This window comes from Panthera leo, chromosome A3 (genome assembly GCF_018350215.1).
Source record: "Panthera leo isolate Ple1 chromosome A3, P.leo_Ple1_pat1.1, whole genome shotgun sequence".
NCBI lineage: Eukaryota > Metazoa > Chordata > Mammalia > Carnivora > Felidae > Panthera > Panthera leo.
Genome location: NC_056681.1, coordinates 53,385,709 through 53,410,465, shown reverse-complemented (window position 1 = coordinate 53,410,465; position 24,757 = coordinate 53,385,709). Strand labels below are relative to the sequence as shown.

General features: G+C 43.5%; 1 protein-coding gene across 1 annotated transcript; it reads right to left on the bottom strand.

Moving 5' to 3' along the window:
• Positions 1-69: 69 nt before the first annotated feature.
• Positions 70-20,214, bottom strand: LOC122215221. Its single transcript, XM_042930318.1, is given in 5 exon segments — positions 70-176; positions 3,708-3,786; positions 12,615-15,668; positions 15,671-16,335; positions 20,127-20,214. Coding segments are annotated over 5 exon segments (3,993 nt in total).
• Between the last annotated feature and the right edge of the window lie 4,543 nt (positions 20,215-24,757).

The window sequence follows — 24,757 nt, the reverse complement described above, 5'->3', positions numbered from 1 at the left end:
GCCTCTCCTGATGAATGCTTTCAATACTGAATGGCTGTGCTACATGCTACAGACCTGGCTGACTATGCCCTATTGAACGAGAATACCCGTGCCAGCAAGACATTGTAAAGAAACATCCACTCGAAATTTATACAAAATGCCAGCAACAGAAAACTCATCCATCCCCAGTGGGTCATCTAAACAAAAATGAAAAATAGAAAATGGAGGTATTTTGATCCCAGTGTCTTCAAAGAAAAATTTCACACAAAGGTACATGCACACACATAGGCACACATGCACACACTGGGACCGTGCACATACACAGACACACATATGCACACACACAGGCACATGCACACACGCAGAAACATATATGCACATACAGACACACATATGCACACACAGGCACATGCACACATAGTCATACATATGCCCACACACGGGCACAGGCACACACACATTGGCACGTGCATGCACACGGAAACACGTGTATACACATGGGCACAGGAACACACAGACACACATATGCACACACAGGCACGTGCATACACAGACACACATAGACACACATATGCACACAAACAGGCACACATATGCACACACATAGGCATAGGCACACACAGAGGCACATGCATGCACACAGACACACATGCATACGCGTAGGCACAGGCACACAGGTGTACACACACAGGGACACATATGCACACACACACAGGCACAGGCACACCCACAGGCACACATATGTACACACATAGGCACAAGCACACATATGCACACACACAGGCATAGGCACATACAGGCACATGCATGCACACACACACACACACGGGTATACACACAGGCACAGGCACACACACAGGCACACTATGCACACACAAAAACACAAGCATTTGTGCACATTCTTCAAACACAGGTCCTGAAGCTCAAACTTGAATTTGTTAGGAAAAAAAAAAAAGGAAATCTTAACAGACATGAAGCATTTAGTGTGGTATTTAGGTCATTTCGTATTGTGTATAATACATGAATTTTCTCTATTTTTTAAAATTATAATATTTTTAGTTTTTTTGTGCAAACTAAAGCAGATAAGCCTGCCTGGCTAGTACCAGGCTTTCTCTGAAACTGTACTTCTGACATTTGTCCTTCAATGACCTTCCAAACTACACACAAAGAAAGCCATTGTTGGGAGCAGTGAAGAAGAAGGGAGGGCAAGTGCTGATCTCAGTCAACCTCCCACCCTCCCTCGTCCAGTCCTTCCTTCTTTCTTGATCTAATACCACCTAAATTACTGGAACATCTCATTCTAAATGAGTTTTGCAGAAATCAAATTCTAATAATTTATGGGCCATTGCATTCTTAACCTTTTACTGAAGTATACAGTATGCAGAAAATTGCACATATCGTAAAGAAATCCTCACAAATATAATGTCCCCATGTAAACAGCACCTCAAGAAACAGAACATCCCCAGTAATTCCAGAAACCCTCCTTGGGCCCCTTTTAATCACTACTTCCCACCGAGAGGACCACAATTCTGACATCCAACAGTTTATGTTAGCTTTATTTATCTTTATAATTTTTATGAACTACAAATGCTTGTATTTTATTAATGTTTATATTCTAGTCTGTCTGGCTTATTTCACTTACTGCTATGTTTATGAGATTGACCCATATTGGTTTTATTCACATAGTATTATGGTATTCTATTGTATGAATATGCCACAATGTCTTCACCCAACCCACCGGTGATGGATATTCAGGTAATTTCCAGTTTCTGGCTATTACAATTAGTTACACTATGACATGTCTTTTGATGAAAACATGTACACAACCTTAGGGGTATTAACATAAGGGTAGAATTTTGAGTCACGGAGTATGAAAGAGTTCAGCCTTAGTAGACACTGACAAAGAGTTTCCATTTTGTTGGACAAAATGATCCAACAGTGACCAATTTATGCTGGATCTAGAAGTGTCTGAGAGTTACATCCTTAACAATAATTAGTACTTTTTGTCTTTCTAAATTTTTTTTGCTATTATATAGTGGTTTTAATTCCCATTTCACTAATCACTAATGTAATTGAGCATTTTTTCATACACTTAGTGGCTACTTGGATAACCTTATCTTGGGTTCCTATTTCTTATTGATTTGTAGGAGCTCTTTATATTTTGTGGGTAGGAGTCCTTGGTCAAATATGTATGGCTTACTCTATCATTCTCTCTATGATGACTTTTGGTGAATCCAAGTTATTTATGTTAATGTGGTCTAATATATTGTATTTTTTTCTTTTATGATTAGTACATCTCGTGCTCTCTAGTTAAGCAGTTTTTTTTTTGTCTTCCCAAAGTCATGAAGAAGTCCTTTTATGATTTTTTCAAAAAGCTGTATTTTTTCTTTCATATGTGGATCTTTAATCCATCTGGCATTAATCTTTGTGTACGCTGAGAGGTAGGAGTTAGTCACACCTATTAGATATTCCATACAAATATCCATTTAACCTAGTATCCTTTGGAAATCATTATCCTTTTTAAAGCTATACTAGAGTGTTGCCCTGCACATCTTTCATAAACTACTTTCTGACAAGAATGTAAACAAAGAGTATCACACAGTTCCTTACTTTTTCAAACATAAATGAATCATTTCTTTATATCTCAGACTCATTTATTATGAATAAAGAGTTCCTTAGGGAATATTGGATTATATAGATCTATTTGTAACTGCACAAGATGGCATCAATTTTTTAAATATTGTACATACATTTTTCATCGCTTGTATTAATTATTGTTCTGCTCTTACCCACCAGGATTCTCGGTGACCTCTCCTGCTTCCAGAAGTACCAGTGTAGCCATTCTAATATGCTACTTATAATTTCACATGGAGTAGGAATTAGATGCCATGGGTCAGGTGTCCCAGGCTAGGACAGCTCCATGGCAGGGAGTTTATTGAGGAGTGCAGTTGAATCAAAGTGTGCGGGAGAGTGAAGTCATTGATGGAGCAGAGCCTGAAGCGGGGAGTGAGCACAGTCACATCAAGGGCCTCAGAGGGAGCAGCATGGATCTCAGTTAATGCCATTTCAGTGGAGGGCACTGGGCATCTATACTTTTTCATCAACCACACATTGGATGCTGCCTGACCCTGAGCAAGGCCCTCCAGCTATGAGCAGAGGGCTACCTGAGCTCTGTCCTCATCTGGCAGAGTAGGGGCATCCAACCTGCAGGGCTCTGCCAGCACACAGCAGCATCCACCTCACCAGAATCCCGATTCTTCTGACAGAGCATAGCATGGGAGTTGGGGATAAAGTGCATCAACATCCATGCATGGCTTTGGAATATTGTGGAAACCTTTTTGTCCTGTTTGGAGTTTGTATGCGTCCATATCCTAGGTCTTAGCTGTGTGTTTGGATAATTGATGTTCTGCATATAGGATCACATAACAAATGAGATATTATTCCACTATGTGGGCTTCAAATTAACAAAACACTGCTTTTTATCTGTATGCTAGTGTAACTTGTATTTTAGGTCATGTGACTGAAAATGCTGATTAATTGGGCTGCTTCATTCATTCATGGAGAAATCTACTGTTTTAGGGTGTTTCTAAAGCTAGGCTGTGATCCCACAAGTTCCTAGGTGCCTGTAAAATCTCACTTCTAAGTTTTGTGCTGTTTGGTGCCGTGTGGCTTGTCTGGCTCCTACTACAATCACTGGAACTGGGGAGGACCTTTCCTTTAGGAATTGCCCATGGGGCTTGTCCTGGCCACCATATCTTCTTCCACACCAACCAAGCCCAACAGGTCCAGCTCAACCACAGCTTGTCCCTGGAGAAAGTCAAGCAGGAGGAAAAGAGAGTGCTATGAGAACACTACCAATATACTGGTGACTGGAGGAGGTGGTGCCTGTACTGACACCCACCTTGTCGTGTCCCTCGTGATGAGGAGTTGGGCACTAGATAGGCCCTGGCCTCTCCTAATCAGAGTGATGGTCTCAACAGCTGCAAAGTTACCTTGAACTGGGCGTTCTACTAAAGACCTCACATGGCAGTTACAAAATCTTAAAAACTGCGATTATCCCTTTACAAATGAGAACTTGTCTGGAATCACGGAGATAACAAGCAATAGAATGAGAATTGGCCGCCAGGTCAGGTTGCTTTCAAAGCTTAGGGTCACCAGCCTTTTGTTCTGCTGTCTCTTGGCCCTCTCCTCTCTCTCTATCACCCACGTACCTATCACACACACACACACACACACACACACACACACACACACACACACAGCAGATTCTATCCAGTACCATGTTACAGTAAGTTTTGAAATACAAATGTAGGATTTATGAATCAAAAAACTAAATTTTACTTTAGATTTAATGCTTACTTTTAAGTATATGGCAGAAATTTGTGTTATCTATCCATGGAACTGTTTTTTAAAGTAATGATTTTATAAGAAAAATAACAATGCTCTCCATGTAAGTTTGGGAAGTGATAGGAAAAAAAGAAAGATCATAATCACTATAAGTCCATTACCTAGAAAGTTTTGCCAGTTTATTACATTTCACTTAGTGTATTGTCATTTTGTCTTGTGCAGATGTGTTTTTGCCGTAATTGGGATCATTAGGTCCACAGAGTTTTGATTACTAATTTGTTTCACTTTATATTATACCAGCAGCCTTTTCCATGTCATTAAATATTTCCTGAAGGCTCTTTTTAATGGCTATAAACTGCTTCTTTGTATGAATGTACTATAACTTATTTGTTATTCACCTATTGGTGCATATTTTAGCTGTTCATATTTTTTGCTAGCACATAAGTACCTATGTTGGCTTACAAGTCTTTAATCACATTTCTGATTCTCTCCTAATGATACGTTTGTAGAGTAGACTGGTGGGGTTCATGTGCATGGCAATTTTTAAGGGTCTTTCTATGCCTTGTCAATGACAGTATACACACAGATGACATGTAAACCTGTGCCTCATACAAGCTTCCAATAACTTGCACTGTCCATGCGAACATGGGGAATACATAATACGGGCTATGAAAAGGTATTAGAGAATCAGGTATAATCTTCAGTTAATGAAACAAAGATAAAATACATTTTTAAGCTGCTGAAAAGAAAAGAAGTTTTACTGTTGTTTTAACCAACTCTCTTGACACCACACTCAGGAAATTTCTATCTTTCTAGAAAATAAAACAAAGAAATAAGACTCCTGAAAAAATTATTTTCTGGTTTTGAAGCTAAGGAAGTAGTATGTAAAATCTTTCAGAAGGGATAAGAGCCATACTTCCCATGCATAACATTTTTTAATTAACTTCTTATTTTGAAACAAGAAAGCGCAAAATTATAGCTCGCATCTTTATGGCATTGTGATGCAGAATCCATCTCACAATTGATTACAAGTAAGATGATAAACATCAAGTAAGTAAATCTTTTCAGAATATCTAGTGGTTTTTTTTTTTTTTTCTTACTTACCAAACAAAAAAAACCACATGGGAGAGTTTGTATTAATTCCAACAGCAGAGTGTAAGTGACAATTCTTGAAGTTTGCTTGAATGTTTCAATCACTTTGGCTGCTTTGAATACACAAGGAGAGGCGAAGCTACTGCATTGTATCTTGGAAACGTCGCCAAGTTGAGCTTTAGACACAACCAAGAACCTTATTTTGGGTGTCCTCACTTCTTGAGGCCAGCCATTCTATTTACACCCAAATGCTTCCATCAGTATTCTCGCCTTTGTTTTGTTAACTATGCCTTTGTGAAGTGTTGACTTTGAGTCAGCCCCTCTGACTCAGGGGATCAATTTCCAAATTGTAAAACGTTAATAGCACAATCCCTTCCTTTTCTGATCCTTCTTCAAAGATAATCATCCCTTGGATTTTAAAATTATTACTCCTTTTCTTTCTAACTTTGTCTCCTTTATAATATATACTTCACTTGTGAATGTTTTTGAACTTTGCATAATTAAATTTAATCTTGTTTTGTTTGCTATTAAGTATTCTTCATCATTCTCATATTAATCCTTTATCAGGTATGTGCTCTGTAAAAATGTCCCTTCTGTCTCTCCTCTTTTTATTGATGTGAGTTACTGCTTCCTTAAAGGGCTGGCTCATACTCTTTTTCTTCCAGGAACTCTACCTTGACTATCTGGTATGAACAAAAATATCTTTGGTAGTGAGTGAGGGTGGTCGAGGGTTGGGGGCCAGATACCAGTTTCTACAGCTGTAGATGTTTTCAACATATGTATGTTCTAACGTATGCGTGTGTGTGTGTGTGTGTGTGAGTGTGTGTGTGTATAAATGTATATATGTATATGTGTATACATGAGGTCTGTATGTGCATGTTTGTATATATGTAAATATATATATATATATATATAGTATACATATACTATATATATATATATATAGTACACATACATACGGGCTTTAGGTCAGCCTCTTTGATTATATATATGGTACATATTATATATATGATTCCATATATAATATGATATATGATGATATTGCACATATGATATATATGATACATATGTAAATCTGTATACACACACACACACACACACACACACACCAAGATACAGATTTGTATAGTGTGTATATATATATATATATATATATATATATATATACACACACACACACATACACAGATTGACTGCATATATATGTAAATGTGTATCTATGTGTATGTTTGTGCATATATATCTACCTCTCTATATATACATATATATCATGATGAGTGAGAAGAAGAGTAATAAAGTTTGGAATATTTGCTCACTCAGCAATTCAGGAACACTAGAAATTATTCGTGCCACATTTCAAAGGAAAGAGAAATATACAGGCTTGTCTTAAGGCCCTTTTCTGGCACAGGCTGCCATTCCCTGAGGTAGGTCACAGGATCTAGACTTGGACGTGTGTATGGAACTGTTTAGTCTTTGGTCTTACTCCTGACTTATCCCAGAATTCTGGGGAACACAATGAAAGAAAAAAAGCAATGAAATCCTTGCTTTGTTCCATGGGATGTTGGTTTGCTCGCTAATGTGAGGGAATCTCCATGTTGAGGGATGTACATGACTCATCCCAGAGCTCTGTGAAAAAAATATTCAAGGCTTCAAGTACAGCTGTGGTCTTCAGTCACCCAGGCAGGTAGGATTTTCTAGATTTGAGAATTTATGCTTGAGATGTATTCATTACTTTGTATACACTAATGTTTTTATTTTGAGAAAAGTACATGAATATATGGACTGTAATCGTTTCATGAATTCAGCCTTGGTTGATAAATTCATTCAGTTCAGAATATGTAAAGCTAGTATGTGTTAGAAGGAAATATTTCGAAAACTGCTTGATATTTATTCCACACTTGCCTAACTCCCACCAATAATTTGTTTAAGAATTATAACATAGCTTGAAAACTCCCAACAATAAAATGCTTTCAAAATGTAGGCTAGTAACATGAGTTATTACAGCACTGAGGGCAGTGAATTAAAATGTACTTTATTCTCGCCAGCAAGGGTTTGGCACTATGAAGGACATGTTACAAAGGGTTAAACAAATCAGAAATACAGTTAAAAGTATCTGATAGATCACTTGCTGTGTAATGGATCTGAATTTTGACAAGGCTCAAAAATAACCAGGTGGTTTTCACACAGGTTGCAGGTTGGACAGCTTTGCATTGCCCTTGTCAAGGGAGGGAGCCCGTAAGATTCTGCATTGCAAATGGACTTAGAGCGAGCCTTTAAGAGGACATCATGTGCTAGTATTGGATTCCATGGATCTTCTCAGGGCACCCTGTCCCAGGAGGCGTGCATGTCACTGACACTCAGATCTAGAACTGAGAAGGAGAGAATTTCAATTACTTGTATCCTGGGTTGAGAAACCTAAAACTACGTAGATCTCCATGAGAAGTGCTCACAAGTACCACGTTCAGTCCTACGAGGATGCCTGGCAAGTGGCCATAATGGCAAGGAATGTCACTCAATGGGGTGATTCATCTGAATGAACTCAGGCAGAAACTCAGTCACCCCAGCTGCTGGGTTCTTCTTTCTCTTCTATTCTTTTGTTCCAAACTGCTCAGCCAAAACACAGCATTACTCTTTCATGCATGACATCTCAAAAGCTCTGCATTTATTCAGGAGTTCACTGGCAACAAATATAAATGATTGGAAAAATAGCCTCTGATGGTATTTTCCCTCTGTAAATTCCATCTGTTACTTTTCAAATACTCTGGAGGCTAAAATGTGATTTGAGCCATTTCTCTTTCACTCTCTTTTTCTTTGAAGTTGACAAAGCCATGCTGTTCTTGTGAGCTCACTGGCTAATCACGTTTCTTTTGACTTGATTGCTTCCCAACCAAAAATTACAGAACTTTGTAAACTAAAAAAGAAAAATTTATAAGAACAAAATTATGTTCAGGTCAAGCTACATAAAAAATCTTATTATCAATACAGAAGAGATAGTTTGCCACCAAACAAACAAAGAAACAAAAATAAAGCAAAAGCAAAGCCCCGCCCCCCCAAAAAAAAACAAAAACAAAAACAAATATTTTCCAAACTAGGGTATAAATTCTAACTGAACTAAACAGACACCCAACTTGGCCAACTTAAAAACACATCCATCATATTTAGTGTCTTTGGCAGGATGATGATATGTAGGACTACAAACATTCCTTAAATCATCAGTATACAATCATCTAAATATTAGGAACAGTTGACCCACTCCCTGGGACATTTATGGGTGTGGCACTGTCAGCTGTGGCCTCTTATACAGGTGGTGGCCCAGAGCTAAGCACACTGACAGTAAATGACAACCCAGTTCAAGGGGTTCCTGGAGGATGGCCACAGTCTTGGTTCATGGGAGAGGCTGATGACTCCCTTCCTTATTCTCCACAATGTGCTTATCCATCAGCAACCTTTCTTGGGATCCTCACTGGCACACAGCTCCAAGCTGACAGAGTGCTAGATAAAGGGCAACTTGATAGACACACCCTCAGCTCTGTTCTAAAAATAAACTTCTAGGGGCGCCTGGGTGGCTCAGTTTGTTCAACTTCTGACTTTTGATTTCGGCGCAGGTCATGACCTGTTTATGAATGTGAGCCCAAAATAGGGCTCTGCGTTGACAGCACAGAGCCTGCTTGGTATGCTCTTTCCCTCTTTCTCTCTCTGCTCTTCCCCTATGCTCTCTCTCTTTCTCAAAATAAGTAAATTAAAAAACATTTAAAAAATTAAAATAAAAGAAAAAGAAACTGCTAGAAGCCATGGCCGATCTTTGTACTGGGGACCGGTCTTACAGCAGCCGTAGCCACCCATGAGCCCTGGGTGGATGTAGAGGTGGTTGAGGACACAAATGTGTGTCTGCAGGGTTTCCTTCTGCACCCTGGCGCCAAGCATGCCTGAGGAGCTGGCCATCATTGTGCTCCTGCGGCACAGATTTCTCAGAGGAAAGCGTCCTCTGGGAGGGAGAAAGGACCGCTGACCCATTAAAGTAGCCTGAGGGGCAAGGCATGCTCAGTGGCGCTTGCGCGGTCCCCGGCCTAAATCCGCTAAATCCGCTGCGATTTTTCTTCCCTCATTCTCTCAAAGCCACGACACATTTCAGAGTATGCACAAGAAATACACTTGCCAGTCTCTACTCAAGATTTATCTGGGGGCAAGAACTTCCAATTTCCAAAAGCAGCTACTCGGGACTGGAGTCACTGTTTTTTCGAATGTGTTGGCATAGGCAGTACAATGAGCAGTGAGACTGAAGGAAAGCGTGGAGGTGTGCGGGGGCACAGATGTTTGCAGGCCGGAAACGCTGATACACCGTAAGCCAGCTAGGTTGACTGTATTTCCATGTGAGTGGTTTCTCCAGTGTTGCTCCAGAGAATGCAAAACAAGTCAGGTGAGCTTCTCATTGCAACAAGTTCAGAAAACAGCGAATACATTTAATTAGTTGATATTCAACATGTGATTGGCTAAAAGCAGCAACTGGCATCTTCCATCTCTGTTCCTGGGGTTAACCCTCAGCAGCTCAGCCAAGAGGCTGCAGAAGCAAAGGCTCTGGACGGGGGAGTACAGGGGAGGTGCACCCAGACTCACTGGCCGCTAGGGGGGAGCTGTTGAGAGGATCAAGGACTATGCATTGTCTCAGGGACTATGCAGGTTGTTCTGGGGGCTTCTGGGTTTGCATGCCCCCCCACTCAGACCCCAGTAACACTCAAAGATGTAGCCTGAGCACACCGTGAAGTAGCGCAATTCAGGGAACAAGAACAGATTGCTGTCTAAATCGATACTTTGTTGCAATAACCCCTGTCTATCTGCTAAGACTGTTAAAAGCACTGTGCAAACAAACCTGTACCCTTTTAAGAAACCAAACCAACCAACCAACCAACCAAACAACAGCAAAAGAGAATACTGTATTCTTTTTTTTTTTTTTTCCTAAAAGAAAGGAATAAACAACAGCATTTTCTCTAGGGAATGAAGTCACTGAAGTGTTCATAAAGGAATTGTTTCTGTTTCTACTGGGGTTTTATGAGCAGAACTCTCTCTGTTATGACCTCAGAGCTGACAGTCTAATGAGAAGCATTTTTAACTGGAATAGAATTTTAACTGGAGTAGCCATTTGGCCAACAAGCTTAGGTTAGTAATGACATGCACATATTCTTATATTTATAATAAAAAGAAATATAGTTATATTTATCAATTAAGGAGGCAATGATTTCATAAATATATGTATGCTCTTTAAAAATATGGTTAAATGGAGTACGCAGTTAAACCTTTTTTATGAGAAATTAGACAATAACCATTTGACTAAAACATAATAAGAGTTAAAAGTGCCTTTATAGATACATAGGCTGCAGACTCAAGTACCAAGAAACAATCACATCTGAGCTGTGTTTCAAATGAAATAAGAGTATTAGAAAATGTCACAACATCTTTTCACTTGACAGATATTCAGAGATTTTAACAATATTAAATCTACTAGAGAGATCCTTTATTTATTAAAAGATCCTTCATCTGACAGCCTTTAAAACTCCCAATAATAAATGTCATTGAAATGTTTAGCCTGTATCTAAAATAAATGCATGACTGTTTGAGACTATATCTTCAAGAGCTGGCTAGGAAGCAAACCCTCTGAGCATAGAAACACAAACACACATATCACAGCATGCACCTGTGGGGACGTATGACTCACAGAAAGCTCCCTTTAAGATGGCCGTGTATATAACAGTTATGCCCAGAATTCGTGATCCCCAAAGACCACTAGGGAGCCGAGTCCGATGCAAAAGGAAAAGAACCTTTATTCGAGCTAGCTCGAGCTCAATCCCCTACCTGCACCGACGCAGCGGTGAGATACCAGGGAGAGAGAGCGAGTTTCAAAAGCACAAAGGTTTTATAGGGGTCTAGGGGCAGTTGGTGAGGTAATGGCTGTGGCCTCAGCCGATTGGCTGGGGAAGGGTCGTGGCCTCGGCCGATTGGCTGGGGAAGGGTCGGAGTCCCGTTACGCAGGTCGCTGGGCGTGTTTTGATCAGAAAGTTTGAACGGGTGAGCGGGAGGTTACTCAAGGGGAGGAGGCGCAGTCTGAGGTTTCTGTGATTTTCCCGGAAAAGGGGTCATGTCGGGGACATAGTCACTCAAGGTGGAGAACGCAGAACAAGATGGAGTCGGCCTGCGTAGGCCCGCCCTTCCATTCCCCCCTTGTCATGTAACTTACGGACCCAATCATGGGACCGGCTGCATTTATGGTGACAAGGGGAACAGAGTTTGGAGGTTTACACTAAGTTCTGGGAAGCATGTGTCCCTGGGGTGGCTCTGGGAGGTCTGATTAAGTATTGTCCCCGAGCTGGTATCTATGATCTGCCAGGTGATGTTTTGGGGGGCGTGGGGACTCCCAGCAGCATGAGCAATGACAAGCAGAGTTAACAGAGTTACCAATATTAGGTGGGTCGAATGCGCTGTAGCTTGAGCTTGAGCTTGAGCGGGTTGTGTTGGTCCCGACTGATGGCCCATCGCGTGACGAAGTCCTTCCGGATCGAGGAGGGGTCCGCTGGCCGAACGTGGGTGTGATGGACCCAGGTCGCGATGCCGTCTACCTTGAGAGAGGTGGGGGTTGTCAACACCACGATGTAGGGTCCCTTCCAGTGCGGCTCGAGAGTCTCTCGGTGGTGCCTCTTGACGTAGACCCAGTCTCCCGGCCTGTACTGATGAGGTGTCGGGGTTGGGCCAGCCTCGTAGATGGCATGGAGGTGCGGCTGAATGTCCTCGTGCGCCCTCTGGAGCCCTGTCAAGGAAAGAAAAAGTTCTTGATCTTTAAACTCAGCAATAAGTTCAGCTCGAAGGCTGGGAATAACAGGGGGTGGCCTGCCAAACATGATCTCGTAGGGAGTAAAACCCAGAGTGTAAGGAGTGTTTCTAACACGGTAAAGGGCGTATGGTAGGAGAGTCACCCAGTCCCGGCCAGTCTCCATGGTTAATTTGGTAAGGGTCTCTTTTAGGGTTCTATTCATTCTTTCTACCTGTCCTGAGCTCTGGGGCCTATAAGCACAATGTAATTTCCAGTTTGCCCCCACCGCCTTGGCTACTGCCTGTGTTACCTGCGAGATAAAAGCTGGTCCATTGTCTGATCCTACCATGGCAGGAAAACCATACCTGGGTAAGATGTCTTCTAGTAGCTTCTTAGCCACCGTCTGAGCCGTTTTGTGCTTGGTCGGGTATGCCTCCACCCAGCCAGAGAAGGTGTCTGTAAATACTAAAAGATATTTATAACCATACTTTCCTGGTTTGACTTCAGTGAAGTCGACTTCCCATTGGGCTCCCGGTCTGGTGCCTCTGAGCCTGGTTCCTTTTTTATTTGATGTGGCTCTCGCGTTGGTGAGTTGGCAGGTCTTGCAGGCAGATACAACTTGCTCTATTTTGGTGTCCTGTTGGTGAATCTTGATTCTGGCATGTCGGATTAAGTCTTTTAATTTTCGGGCCCCCATGTGAGTAGACCGATGCATGTGCTCTAATATTGAGACTCCGAGCCGGTCTGGCAGCACGAGCTCCTTGTTAGGTGTATACCACCATCCCTTTATCTCCTGGGCCATGGGGAGTTTCTTGATCCGCTGTAACTCCTCCTGGGAGTATTTGGGCTGGTCTGGTAAAACTGGGTCTCCCGGGTCCGGTAGTTGTATGGTCATGGTGGGGACTGGAGTAAGGGCTACTGCCTTGGCTGCCTGGTCAGCCTTTCGATTACCTCTAGCTACTGGGTTATCAGCTTTTTGGTGCCCTTGGCAGTGGATAATGGCTAGCTTGGCAGGAAGCCATAAGGCCGTAAGCAGGTTAAGTATCTCCTGCTTATTTTTTATAGTCCGTCCTTCTGCTGTCAGTAACCCCCTCTCCTGATAAATTGCCCCATGAATATGAGCTGTGGCAAATGCATAACGGCTGTCTGTGTAGATGTTAAGCCGTTTTCCAGCTCCCAGCATCAGCGCCTTGGTGAGGGCTATGAGCTCTGCTCGCTGGGCTGACATTCCGGAGGGTAGAGCCTCCGCCCATACGGTGTCCGTTTCGGTGACCACTGCTGCACCCGCATACCTGTGTCCATCTCACACAAAGCTGCTGCCATCAGTGAACCAAGTAGCCTCGGCATCGGGGAGGGGCTGGTCGGTCAGGTCCATCCGGAATCCATGTACTTGTTCCAGGATTCCCGCACAGTCATGTAGTGGAGCACCTAGGTCAGGGTCGGGCAGCAGGGTTGCAGGATTGAGGGCTGCACTGGGATGGAACCGCACTCGTGGAGGGTTGAGTAGGAGGCTCTGGTAACGAGTCATACGTGTATTGCTCATCCATCTATCAGGAGGCTGTTTCAGGACCCCTTCAATGGCGTGTGGGGTCGTGATCCAGATCTCCTGTCCTAGGGTCAGTTTGTCTGCATCCTTGACTAGGAGTGCTGTCGCCGCAATAATTCTTAGGCGTGGCGGCCAGCCGGCAGCCACTGGGTCTAGTTTCTTAGACAGGTAAGCCACTGGGCGGTTCCAGGGGCCTAAGGCTTGAGTTAGAACCCCTTTTGCTATTCCCTTATGTTCGTCTACAAAGAGGTGGAAGGGTTTCGTAATGTCTGGTAGGCCCAGGGCTGGGGCACTTAGGAGGGCCTTTTTTAACCGATTAAAGGCAATTTCTTCTTTTTCAGTCCATTTAAATGTTTTCCCCTCTTTGGTAGCTTCATATAGGGGCCTGGCGATCTCAGCAAAACCTGGAACCCAGAGGCGGCAGTAGCCAGCTGATCCTAGGAATTCCCTCACTTCTCTTCAGGAGGTGGGAGTAGGGATCTTTAGGACAGTTTCTTTTCTGGCATCTGATAACCGCTGCTGTCCGCCCTCCAGGATATATCCCAGGTAACTTACCCTCTCCCTGCATATCTGAGCCTTCTTCGTGGATGCCCGGTACCCTAAGGCCCCCAGGGTAGCCAGCAGGTCCTGGGTCCCTCGCTCACAGTCTTTGGCCATGTCGGCAGCAATCAGGATGTCATCTACGTACTGTAGAAGGGTGAGGCCAGGGTGCTCCCTTCTGTACTCACCCAGGTCCTCGTGTAGTGCCTCGTCAAAGATGGCGGGTGAATTTTTGAATCCCTGAGGTAGCCGTGTCCAGGTGAGTTGCCCACTGTAGCCCTCCTCCGGATCATGCCACTCGAAGGCGAACAGGGGTTGGCTCTGGGGTGCCAGCGGCAGACTGAAGAAGGCATCCTTTAAATCTAGTACAGTATACCAGACCCTGGAGGGCGCCAAGGAGCTCAACAGAGTATATGGGTTGGGAACAGTTGGGTGTATGTCCGCGACCCTCTTATTTACTTCCCGGAGGTCTTGTACCGGTCGGTAGTCATTTGTGTGAGGCTTTTTGACCGGCAGTAAGGGGGTGTTCCAGGCAGACTGGCAAGGAACTAGTACCCCTAGGCTTCGTAGTCTCCGGATGTGTGGCTGGATCCCCTTCCGGGCCTCCTGAGACATGGGGTATTGTTTGATCCTTACCGGACTCTCTCCTGGCTTGAGCTCTACCAGGACTGGGGTCCTATGAGCGGCTAGTCCCATCCCCCCCGTCTCTGCCCAAACCGAGGGGAATTCTTGTAGCCATCTGTCTATATTATCCTCTCTCGGGAGCGCCTCCTGGTGGAGGAGGTATTCATCCTCCAGTTTCATGGTCAGTACCTGGATGGGGTGGCCCTTGCCATCGGTGACCTGAGGCCCCCCTTGTCTGAAAGTTATCTGAGCTCCAATCTTGGTCAGTAAGTCCCGTCCTAACAGTGGGTAAGGGCATTCTGGTATTACCATAAAGGAGTGGGATACCCGGCCCGTTCCCAAATCTACTGTTCTTCGGGTAGTCCATGAATACTGGCTCATACCAGTTGCCCCTTGTACCCAGGACTTCTTGCTGGCTAGTTTTCCTTCTGGGGTGCGGAGGACCGAATGTTGTGCTCCGGTGTCGACAAGGAAGTCAACAGGGGTCCCCTCCACTTTAAGAGTTACCCTGGGTTCGGGGAGAGGGTCCGAACCCCGACTCCCCTAATCACTTAGTTCATCTAGCTCTAGGACTTTTACTCGATCAGTCTTGCTTCCTTTCCCGCCGGCCCTTTTCAGACAATCTCGGGCCCAATGCCCTATCTCCTTGCAGTATGCGCACTGATCCTTCTGCAGCCTCTGCTGCCCCCCCTTGGTGGTTCTTTTACCTTTTCTTGCCTCGTCTGCCAGCTGCCAGAGATGGCGTCTCGTTCCTCAGGGGAGTCAGCAGTGGTAGCTAGTAGTATTCTGGCCAGGTCTCGAGTCTGCTTACTGCTGGCAGCCGCCATGGCGCGAGCCTGCTTGTCCTCAGGAGGCTCCCGGTTATTATATACCTTTTCGGCTACCACCAGTAAGTCCTGCAGACTTTTTTCTCCTAGTCTATCTATTTTCTGTAATTTTCTCCTAATGTCTATGGCCGATTGGTTTACAAAGGCCATGATAACAGCTGCCTTGCTTTCCAGAGCCTCTGGATCCATGGGGGTATAGGTACGGAATGCCTCCATGATCCGTTCTAAAAAGGCAGCCGGAGATTCATCTTTTCCCTGTTGTACATTTCCTACCTTGGCCAAATTGGTTGGCTTTCTAGCAGCCATTCGGAGACCCCCCATTAGAGTCTGGCGGTAGACCCGGAGACTCTCCTTACCTTCTGCCATGTTGAAATCCCACTGGGGCCAAGTTAAGGGGAAGGAGGCATCTATCTGAGCCTGGTTGGTGATGGGATTCCCGTCTGTGCCCGGAACTAGTTTTCGGGCCTCATTGAGGATTCTTTCTCTTTCTTCAGTCGTGAACAGGACCTGCAAAAGCTGCTGGCAATCGTCCCACGTGGGCTGATGGGTAAAAAGAACAGAGTCTAATAAATCAATAATCCCTGCCGGTTTCTCAGAAAACTTAGGATTCTGAGCTTTCCAATTGTAGAGGTCACTAGTGGCGAAAGGCCAATAGTGATGGGGCTGATTCCCCTTGTCTGGGGGTCCAGTGGCTCACAGGGGAAGAATAGTGGAGTCGGCAGCGGAGGCGGATTGCTTCCTCTGAGCCCTTTGTCTGGTAAAGGGCGGGCTTCCCCCTGGAGCGTTTCCGCCTCCCGCTCTCGGAACAGCGTCTGCCTCCCCCGGAGGGGGAGGATGGTGTTCTTCCAGCATCCTAGAGGGGTTATAGGGGGGAGGAAAAATTAATTCTTCTTCAGTACCCCCCTGTAAGACAGGGTAGAGGGGTGCTGAAGGCTGGATAAGACTTTTCTTCTTCTTTGTCCCCTGCAAAGCAAGAATGGGTTTTGGCTCCAGAGGGAGCGGGGCTAGGAAGGGCTTAAGCCAAGAGGGTGGGTCTTCTACAAGGTCCTGCCAAGTGATAATGTAAGGGAGCTGATCAAGATGGCCCATCTTAGGCCGAGAGATGATACTCCTGACTCGGTGGATGGTAGGGAGGTCGAAGGTCCCCTCTGGTGGCCATCCGACATTGAAAGTTGGCCACTCGCTAGAACAAAAAAACTGCCACCGACCCTTTCGGACTTCCACACTGAGGTTGTTAGCTCTTCCCCTCACATCCTTAAAGTGATCAATCATAATACTTAGAGGAGTAGTCTGAGTCTGTCCCATAACGTCCGTCCAGTAAGTCCACAGAACAAAACAGAGAAACACAAAAACAGACAAACAGAGGGCCCCTAGAAAGTCTTCCAACTCCATGGAAGCAAAACTGAAAGCTAGCTTAGACATTTGAGGGGATTCCACCTCCCTTCAAAACCGATGAGGGGATTCCACGTCCCTCCAAAACCGATGAGGGGATTCCACGTCCCTCCAAAGACGACGGCCTCACGCTGACCAGCGGGAGCGACCCGCTTCGTCTCAGACCTTTGAGGGGATTCCACGTCCCTCCAGAAGGGAGAATCAGAACGTCTTCTGAAACTCCCGGCCCGTGGTCCTCCAGTGCGTCCACTTAGACCGCGTCGGGCACTACCAGAATTCCAGAAATGAGCTCACACAGAAAAGACAGAACAAACAGACAGACACTAACCGTGGCCAGTCAGGCTCTCCAGGTCGGGGGTCCCTCGGGAGTCTTGGGGATCCCGGACGAGCCCCCAAATGTTATGCCCAGAATTAGTGATCCCCAAAGACCACTAGGGAGCCGAGTCCGATGCAAAAGCAAAAGAACCTTTATTCGAGCTAGCTCGAGCTCAATCCCCTACCTGCACCGACGCAGCGGTGAGATACCAGGGAGAGAGAGCGAGTTTCAAAAGCACAAAGGTTTTATAGGGGTCTAGGGGCAGTTGGTGAGGTAATGGCTGTGGCCTCAGCCGATTGGCTGGGGAAGGGTCGTGGCCTCGGCCGATTGGCTGGGGAAGGGTCGGAGTCCCGTTACGCAGGTCGCTGGGCTGTTTTGATCAGGAAGTTTGAACGGGTGAGCGGGAGGTTACTCAAGGGGAGGAGGCGCGGTCTGAGGTTTCTGTGATTTTCCTGGAAAAGGGGTCATGTCGGGGACATAGTCACTCAAGGTGGAGAACACAGAACAAGATGGAGTCGGCCGGCGTAGGCCTGCCCTTTCAATAACCATGCCTGAAATTATAAGCAGAGGTTTGTGCGTATGTGTATTCTGCAAAGAAGAAGTTCATAGCTTTACCTGGACTGTCAAAAGGGTTCAAAACCTGCCACCAAAGTTCAGACAAAATACAATTTAATATTTGAGGATGTGAACTCACCAGAGAAAGAGACTGTTCTATTCATTCACTTACATTTGGCAAAAGTCGGGTCTCTATGATGGTTAGTTTTATGTCTCAACTTGGCTGGACCTTAGTGCCCAGATATTTGGTTAAACTTTATTCTGGATGTTTCTGTGAGAGGGGATCTGGATGAGATCCATGAGTAAATTGGTGGACTTTTAGTAAAGCAGGTTGTCTTCCATAATGTGGGTGGGCCTTATTTAAGCAGTTGAAGGCCTGAGTAGAAAAAAAGGCTGACATCCCCCAGTGAGAAAGAATTCTGCCAGCAGATAGCACTCAGACTTGAACTATACCCTAGGCTCTTCCCTGGGTCTCTAGTCTGCCTGTGCACTGTGTGCAGATTTTGGACTTGCCAGCCTCCATAACCATATAAACCAATGCTTTATAATAAATGTCTGCCTGTAAAATAAATGCTCTGTTTCTCTGGAGAACGCTAATGAAGTGTTTGCTAAATGAAGGCATGAGTGAATGAGAGAATGGTGTCCCTCTGTCTTGCAATCACAGCAGTCCTTCCTGAGACATCGTAGTGGGACACCAGGCACAGTGCTAGTCAGCTGTCATTGCCTGAAACATTTTTAAAAATGTTTTAGGAGTTGCCTGGTTTTCTAGATGTTATCCCACATTTCCTAATGTGATCTTCCCTTATCTTCTTCATGTGATATTTGGAAACAAACTTGGTTTTAAGCAATTCCTATGTTTTAAATATGATAATGCCTCCACCTTCAGAAAAGAGAGACATGCCATCATGGAGGATATTTCAAAGACTGTCCCAAGGCTCTGAGGACAATTCCAAAGAGCTGGAAGGGCTTTTCCTAATGTGGGATGATAAAATTGTTTTGAAGCAGAAACATCATTTTTTAATTTTTTTTTAACATTTATTTATTTTTGAGACAGAAAGAGACACAGCATGAATGGGGGAGGGGCAGAGAGAGAGGGAGACACAGAATCGGAAGCAGGCTCCAGGCTCTGAGCCATCAGCCCAGAGCCCGACGCGGGGCTCGAACTCACGGACCGCGAGATTGTGACCTGAGCTGAAGTTGGATGCTTAACCGACTGAGCCACCCAGGCGCCCCAGAAACATCATTTTTGATATGTAAAAACACATATTTTTACTCCCTAATCCAAACAGTTAAAGGGACAGTAATCAAGTCACCTCAGTTCCTCGTCTATTATTACTCCTACCGTTGTTATTGTTATCATTATGATTATTACCAGATCAGTGTTTACCCCTTCCATAGGCTGCCTTTATGAACTGTGTAAGTGAGCAGGAAATATTCCACTTTGGGCTACATGGGAAAAACAGACTTAAGTAAAAGGGGATTCAATGTAATGACAACAAACATTCATCACTGATAACGAATTGATGGTAGTATTATGGATGCCTCTATATTCTTTATGAGCTGTAACTCAGGAGGCAATGATTTCTTTTTCCAAATCCCAAGTAGTAAATTTTTTTAGCCTGTAGCCACATGCAGTCTCTGTTGCTGCTGCTGCTTCCCTCCTCCCTCCCCCCTCCCCTCCCCTCACCCTCCCTCCACCCTCCCCTCTCCCTCTCCTCTCCCTCCCCTCTCCCTCCTCCTCTCACTTCTCCTGTCGCCTCCTCCCCTTTTTTCTTCCCTTTCGTCCCTTCCCTCCTTTCCCCCTCCCCTTCCTCCCCCTCTCCTTCTTCCCCTTCCTTCCTCTCCCCTTCCTATCCCCTTCTTCCCCTCTTCCCCCTTCACTTCCTCCTTCCCCTCTTCTTCCTCTTCTTATAAGCAGCCCATCAAAACTATAGAAACCATTGTTAGCTCACACTGGCACCAAAATAGGCAATGGGTCAGATGTGGACTGTGGTTGGCAGATTCCTAGCTGATCATTAGATCCTCATATCAACCCTAATAGATTAGATCCTATCATGTTCCCTATTTTACAATAGAGAAATTAAGACTTGTAATTGTGACATAATGTACCTGAAGTTGCATGATTTATAGTCTGCTTAAGATTTTGAAGCAGTTGTTCTGGAAGTGTGCTTCCTGGACCAGCATCACCTGGAAACATGTCAGAAGTACAGACTGTTGGACTCTGCCCCTAGTTCTACAGGGTGAAAAATTGCAAGGGTGGGACTATTTAAGTGAGGTTGGCGCCCTGATGGACTGCTACTGCAACACATCGTGTGGGGGGAGGAAGACTTAGAAATGCAGTTTGGGCCCTCCAGTGACCATCGGAACCAGACAGACACTCCGGTGCCCCACGTGATTCCCAGGCACACTCAGGGTGGGAAGCAGTGCTCTGTTCTCGAAACTGAGTACCAGACCACTAAGTCTGTCCCTGGAGAGGGCTGGCTCCTTCTCCAGCCTCCTCCTTGCACCTGTGAAGTAACTGTGCACTGCTCTCATGTAGAACTACCATTATGTTCCCCCCTTTTCATCACTGACTCATATCGTCTCAATTTTCACATTGTACTAAATTTCAGTCAGTTACAAAACTTTATTTTTTCCTGTTGGATATACGGGACGTTACGTTGAAAGTTTAGGGACATTATAACTTAAAAAAATGATTCTTTATCTGTCCCTTGGACTAAATTAACAATATTCACTTTGGATTTATATACTCTTCTCTGCTTACTGAAAATTGTTTCATTACCTCATTACCTATGGATATGTGTGTATACATATATAAGTATTTGTTTCAACTTATTCTAATTCAGATTTCTCCTTCAGTTAATGGTCTTTGATCTAATTCCTCCATAAGATGATATAAATTTCAAGGAAAAAGCCTAAAAATACTTTCTCTTGAACATCTACACAACATTGTCCCTGAGTCACAATGTCAGGAATGATATCCCCCAAGGTGCTCATTCTTTGCAATTCTATAACCCAGTTTCATGGCCTGGCACAGTAAGCCCTGCCTTTAAGGTCATCTCAGTGATGAATTTGGGGGAAAATCCAAATGAAAAAAAAGAATTTAAAGCTATGGGCAGAAAAATCGGGTTAAACGCCCCAGGAGATGAAAGAAACACATGGACAAACTCAGTCATGAACTTGGAGAAGATTTAGGTCATGTTTCACTTACATTTCATTTAACAAGCTAAGCACTAGTCTAACTCATCTCACATTGCTATCTAGTGGCCTTAATCACTTTTAAAGAAGACATATTTCCGAGTCATTTTACTTTACAGGAATTCAGTAAGCCTTAGAACATGAGCCAAAGAGAGTGAAACCACAATTTCTTACACATTTCAAAGTATTTCTTTAAGAAGCTTCTAGGAATAAACTATACGATTCAAAACTGTTTCTGAGCTCTTCCTCTTTTAAACCCTTGCTAATTTTTCAAGATTTGTCAAGGAATCAAACGGAACTCATTACCTTACCCCCTTAAGGAAGCAATCCATCCCATTTTTTTTCACATTTCTGACATAATTTGCTTTGAATGAGGAAGTCAATGACTATGCAAATTGGAGAATGTTATGAACATTCTGCTAGTTACTCAGGCTTACAGTATATTTTATACGTAAATGTATATATGTCTTCTGCCATCCGTATTTCCATCACTAGCTCCAAGTCACTGTGATCTCCACTTGAGCTATGCATTGCCATCTGTCAGATCTGCCTCGACCTCTCCCTTCGTACTTGTCCTGTATCCTAGCAACCTCCCGATATCTTCCACCTTGTCTCACTCTCCACCCAATGCCTGTCTTCTAGATTTTTTTCTAAACACAGCTCCTTGCTGCTGCTTCTCTGTTCAAGACCAATACTATTTCTAGACTGCTAATTTGTATCAGATCTAGACTGTTTCACTCTTTTCAACTTGTTTGCATAATGTGAGGCTCACATTTTCTTTCCTGCTTCCCGAACAAGGAAAGACCATACTTATTTTCTTGCTTATTCTCAAGCAGTGTAAAGGGACAGTCTCCTTTTCTCCATTTTTCAGTTTTTATTGTTTATTTATTTATTTTGAGAGAAAGAGAGGGACTGCACACATGCATGTGCTCACACAAAAGAGGGGCAGAAAGAAGGAGAAAGACAGAATCCCAAGCAGGGTCCACACAATCAGTGCACAGATGGAGCTTGATCTCACAAACCCTGAGATCATGACCTGAGCTGAAATCAAGAGTCTAGGACGCTCAAATGAGACACCCAGATGCCCCCAATTTTTTTGTTTATTTTGAGAGAGAGAGAAAGCGTGAGAGAAAGCAGGGGAGGGGGCATAAAGAGAGAGATAGACAATCCCAAGCAGGCTCAGCACTGTCAGAGCATGGAGCCTGACCCGGAGCTCAATCTCAAGACCATGAGATCATGACCTGAGTTTAAATCAAGAATCGAATGCTCAGGGCACCCCTGGGTGGTACAGTCAGTTAAGTGTCTGACTTTGGCTCAGGTCATGATTTCGTGGCTCAAGAGTTTGAGCCCCGGGTCAGGCTGTGTGCTGACAACTCAGAGTCTGGAGCCTGCTTCAGGTTCCGTGTCCCCTCTCTCTCTGCCCCTCCCCCACTTGCTCTCTGTCTCTTTCTCTCTCTCCTTCAAAAATAAATAATAAAAAGAGAAGGAAAACTGGTTGATTTTCTTTAAAAAAAAGTCAGATGCTCAACCATCTGAGCTGCCCAGCTGCCCCTCAAATTTTTTAATCTCTCAATATCTATGTCTTCTTATATCTCCTTGACTAATTCTTGCCCTACAAAGTTGGTCAACATTAATATCTTCCTCTCAACATAATCAACACTTACTGTTTAAAATAGCATTTAAAAAGTTGCTTAAATGCAATGCAAAACACTTCTCCATATTGTATGCAATTTTATGACATGAGCTTGATTTTATGACTTGCTTGTTATTTTGTGGACCTATCAACCTTAATAAGGTGAATTGCATGTGGGACAAGTCCTCAAACCAGATACTCAAGAAGTTAACTAATTCAACAAATATTTTTCCTCTGTTACAATCTCATTATATTTGTTTTTTTTTTAACATATTTTTAATGGTTATTCTTTTTTGAGAGACAGAGAGAGACAAAGTGTGAGTAGGGGAGAGGGAGAGACAGAGGGAGACACAGAATCTGAAGCAGGCTCCAGGTTCTGCACTGACAGACAGACAGCATCAAGCTTGATGTGGGGTTTGAACCCATGAACCATGAGATCATGACTTGAACCAAAGTCTGGCGTTTACCTGACTGAGCCACCCTGGCTCCCCAATCTAGTTATATCCGAAGTGAATCAAACCCAGTACTTGAATGGAAGGGATTCATGACACTTTTTTTAAGTTTCTAAATTTATCCTATCATTTAGGTGACGAAGATATATTGGTAAAGAAGGAGTTTAAAATATATCCAGTTTTTCCTTCTTTATGTTTTAAGTAAATTTTTAATTTTAGAATAATTTTAGATTTAAAGAAAAAAAAACAGTAAAATAGTACAGAGTTTCTATAAACCCATACCCAGTTTCCCCTATTAAACATTTTATATCACTGTGTTACACTTGTTACAATTAGCAAAGCAATATTGATACATATTATTAACTAAAATACTTTATTCATATTTCCTTAGTGTTTGTCTACTATCCTTTTGAAAAATTTTGGTTTTAGGACACTGCTTACATTTAGTATCATGTCTCCTGGGACTTTTATAGATTGTTATAGGTGCTTAGACATTCCTTGTTTTTGACGACCTTGCTGGTGTTGAAAACTACTGATTAGTTGTTTAGTTTTTTTTTCTTTTTTTTAAAATTTAATTTTTTTTAAAATTTACATCCAAGTTAGTTAGCATATATTGCAACAATGATTTCAGGAGTAGATTCCTTAATGCCCCTTATCCATTTAGCCCATTCCCTATCCCACAACCTCTCCAGTAACCCTCTGTTTGTTCTTCATATTTAAGTCTTTTATGTTTTTGTCCCCTTCCTTGTTTTTATATTCTTTTTGCTTCCCTTCCCTTATGTTCATCAGTTTTTTATCTTAAAGTTCTCATATGAGTGAAGTCATATATTTGTCTTTCTTTACTGACTAATTTCACTTAGCATAATACCCTCTACTTCCATCCACATAGTTGTAAATGGCAAGATTTCATTCCTTTTGATTGCTGAGTAATACTCCATTGTATAAATATACCACATCTTCTTTATCCATTCATCCATCAATGGACATTTGGGCTCTTTCCATACTTTGGCTATTGTTGATAGTGCTGCTATAATCATGGGGGTGCCTGTGTCTCTTAGAAACAGGATACCTGTATCCCTTGGATAAATATCTAGCAGTGCAATTTCTGGGCCGTAGGGTAGTTCTATTTTTAATTTTTTGAGGAATCTCCATACTGTTTTCCAGAGTGGCTGCACCAGTTTGCATTCCCACCAGCAGTGCAAAAGAGATCCTCTTTCTCTGCCTCCTCGCCAACATCTATTGTTTCCTGAGTTGTTAATGTTAGCCATTCTGACAGGGGTGAGGTGGTATCTTATTGTGGTTTAGATTTGTATTTCCTGGATGATGAGTGATGTTGAGCATTTTTTCATGTGTCAGTTGGCCATCTGGATGTCTTCCTTGGATAAGTGTCTACTCATGTCTTTTGCCCATTTCTTCACTGGATTATTTGTTTTTTGGGTGTGGAGTTTGATAAGTTC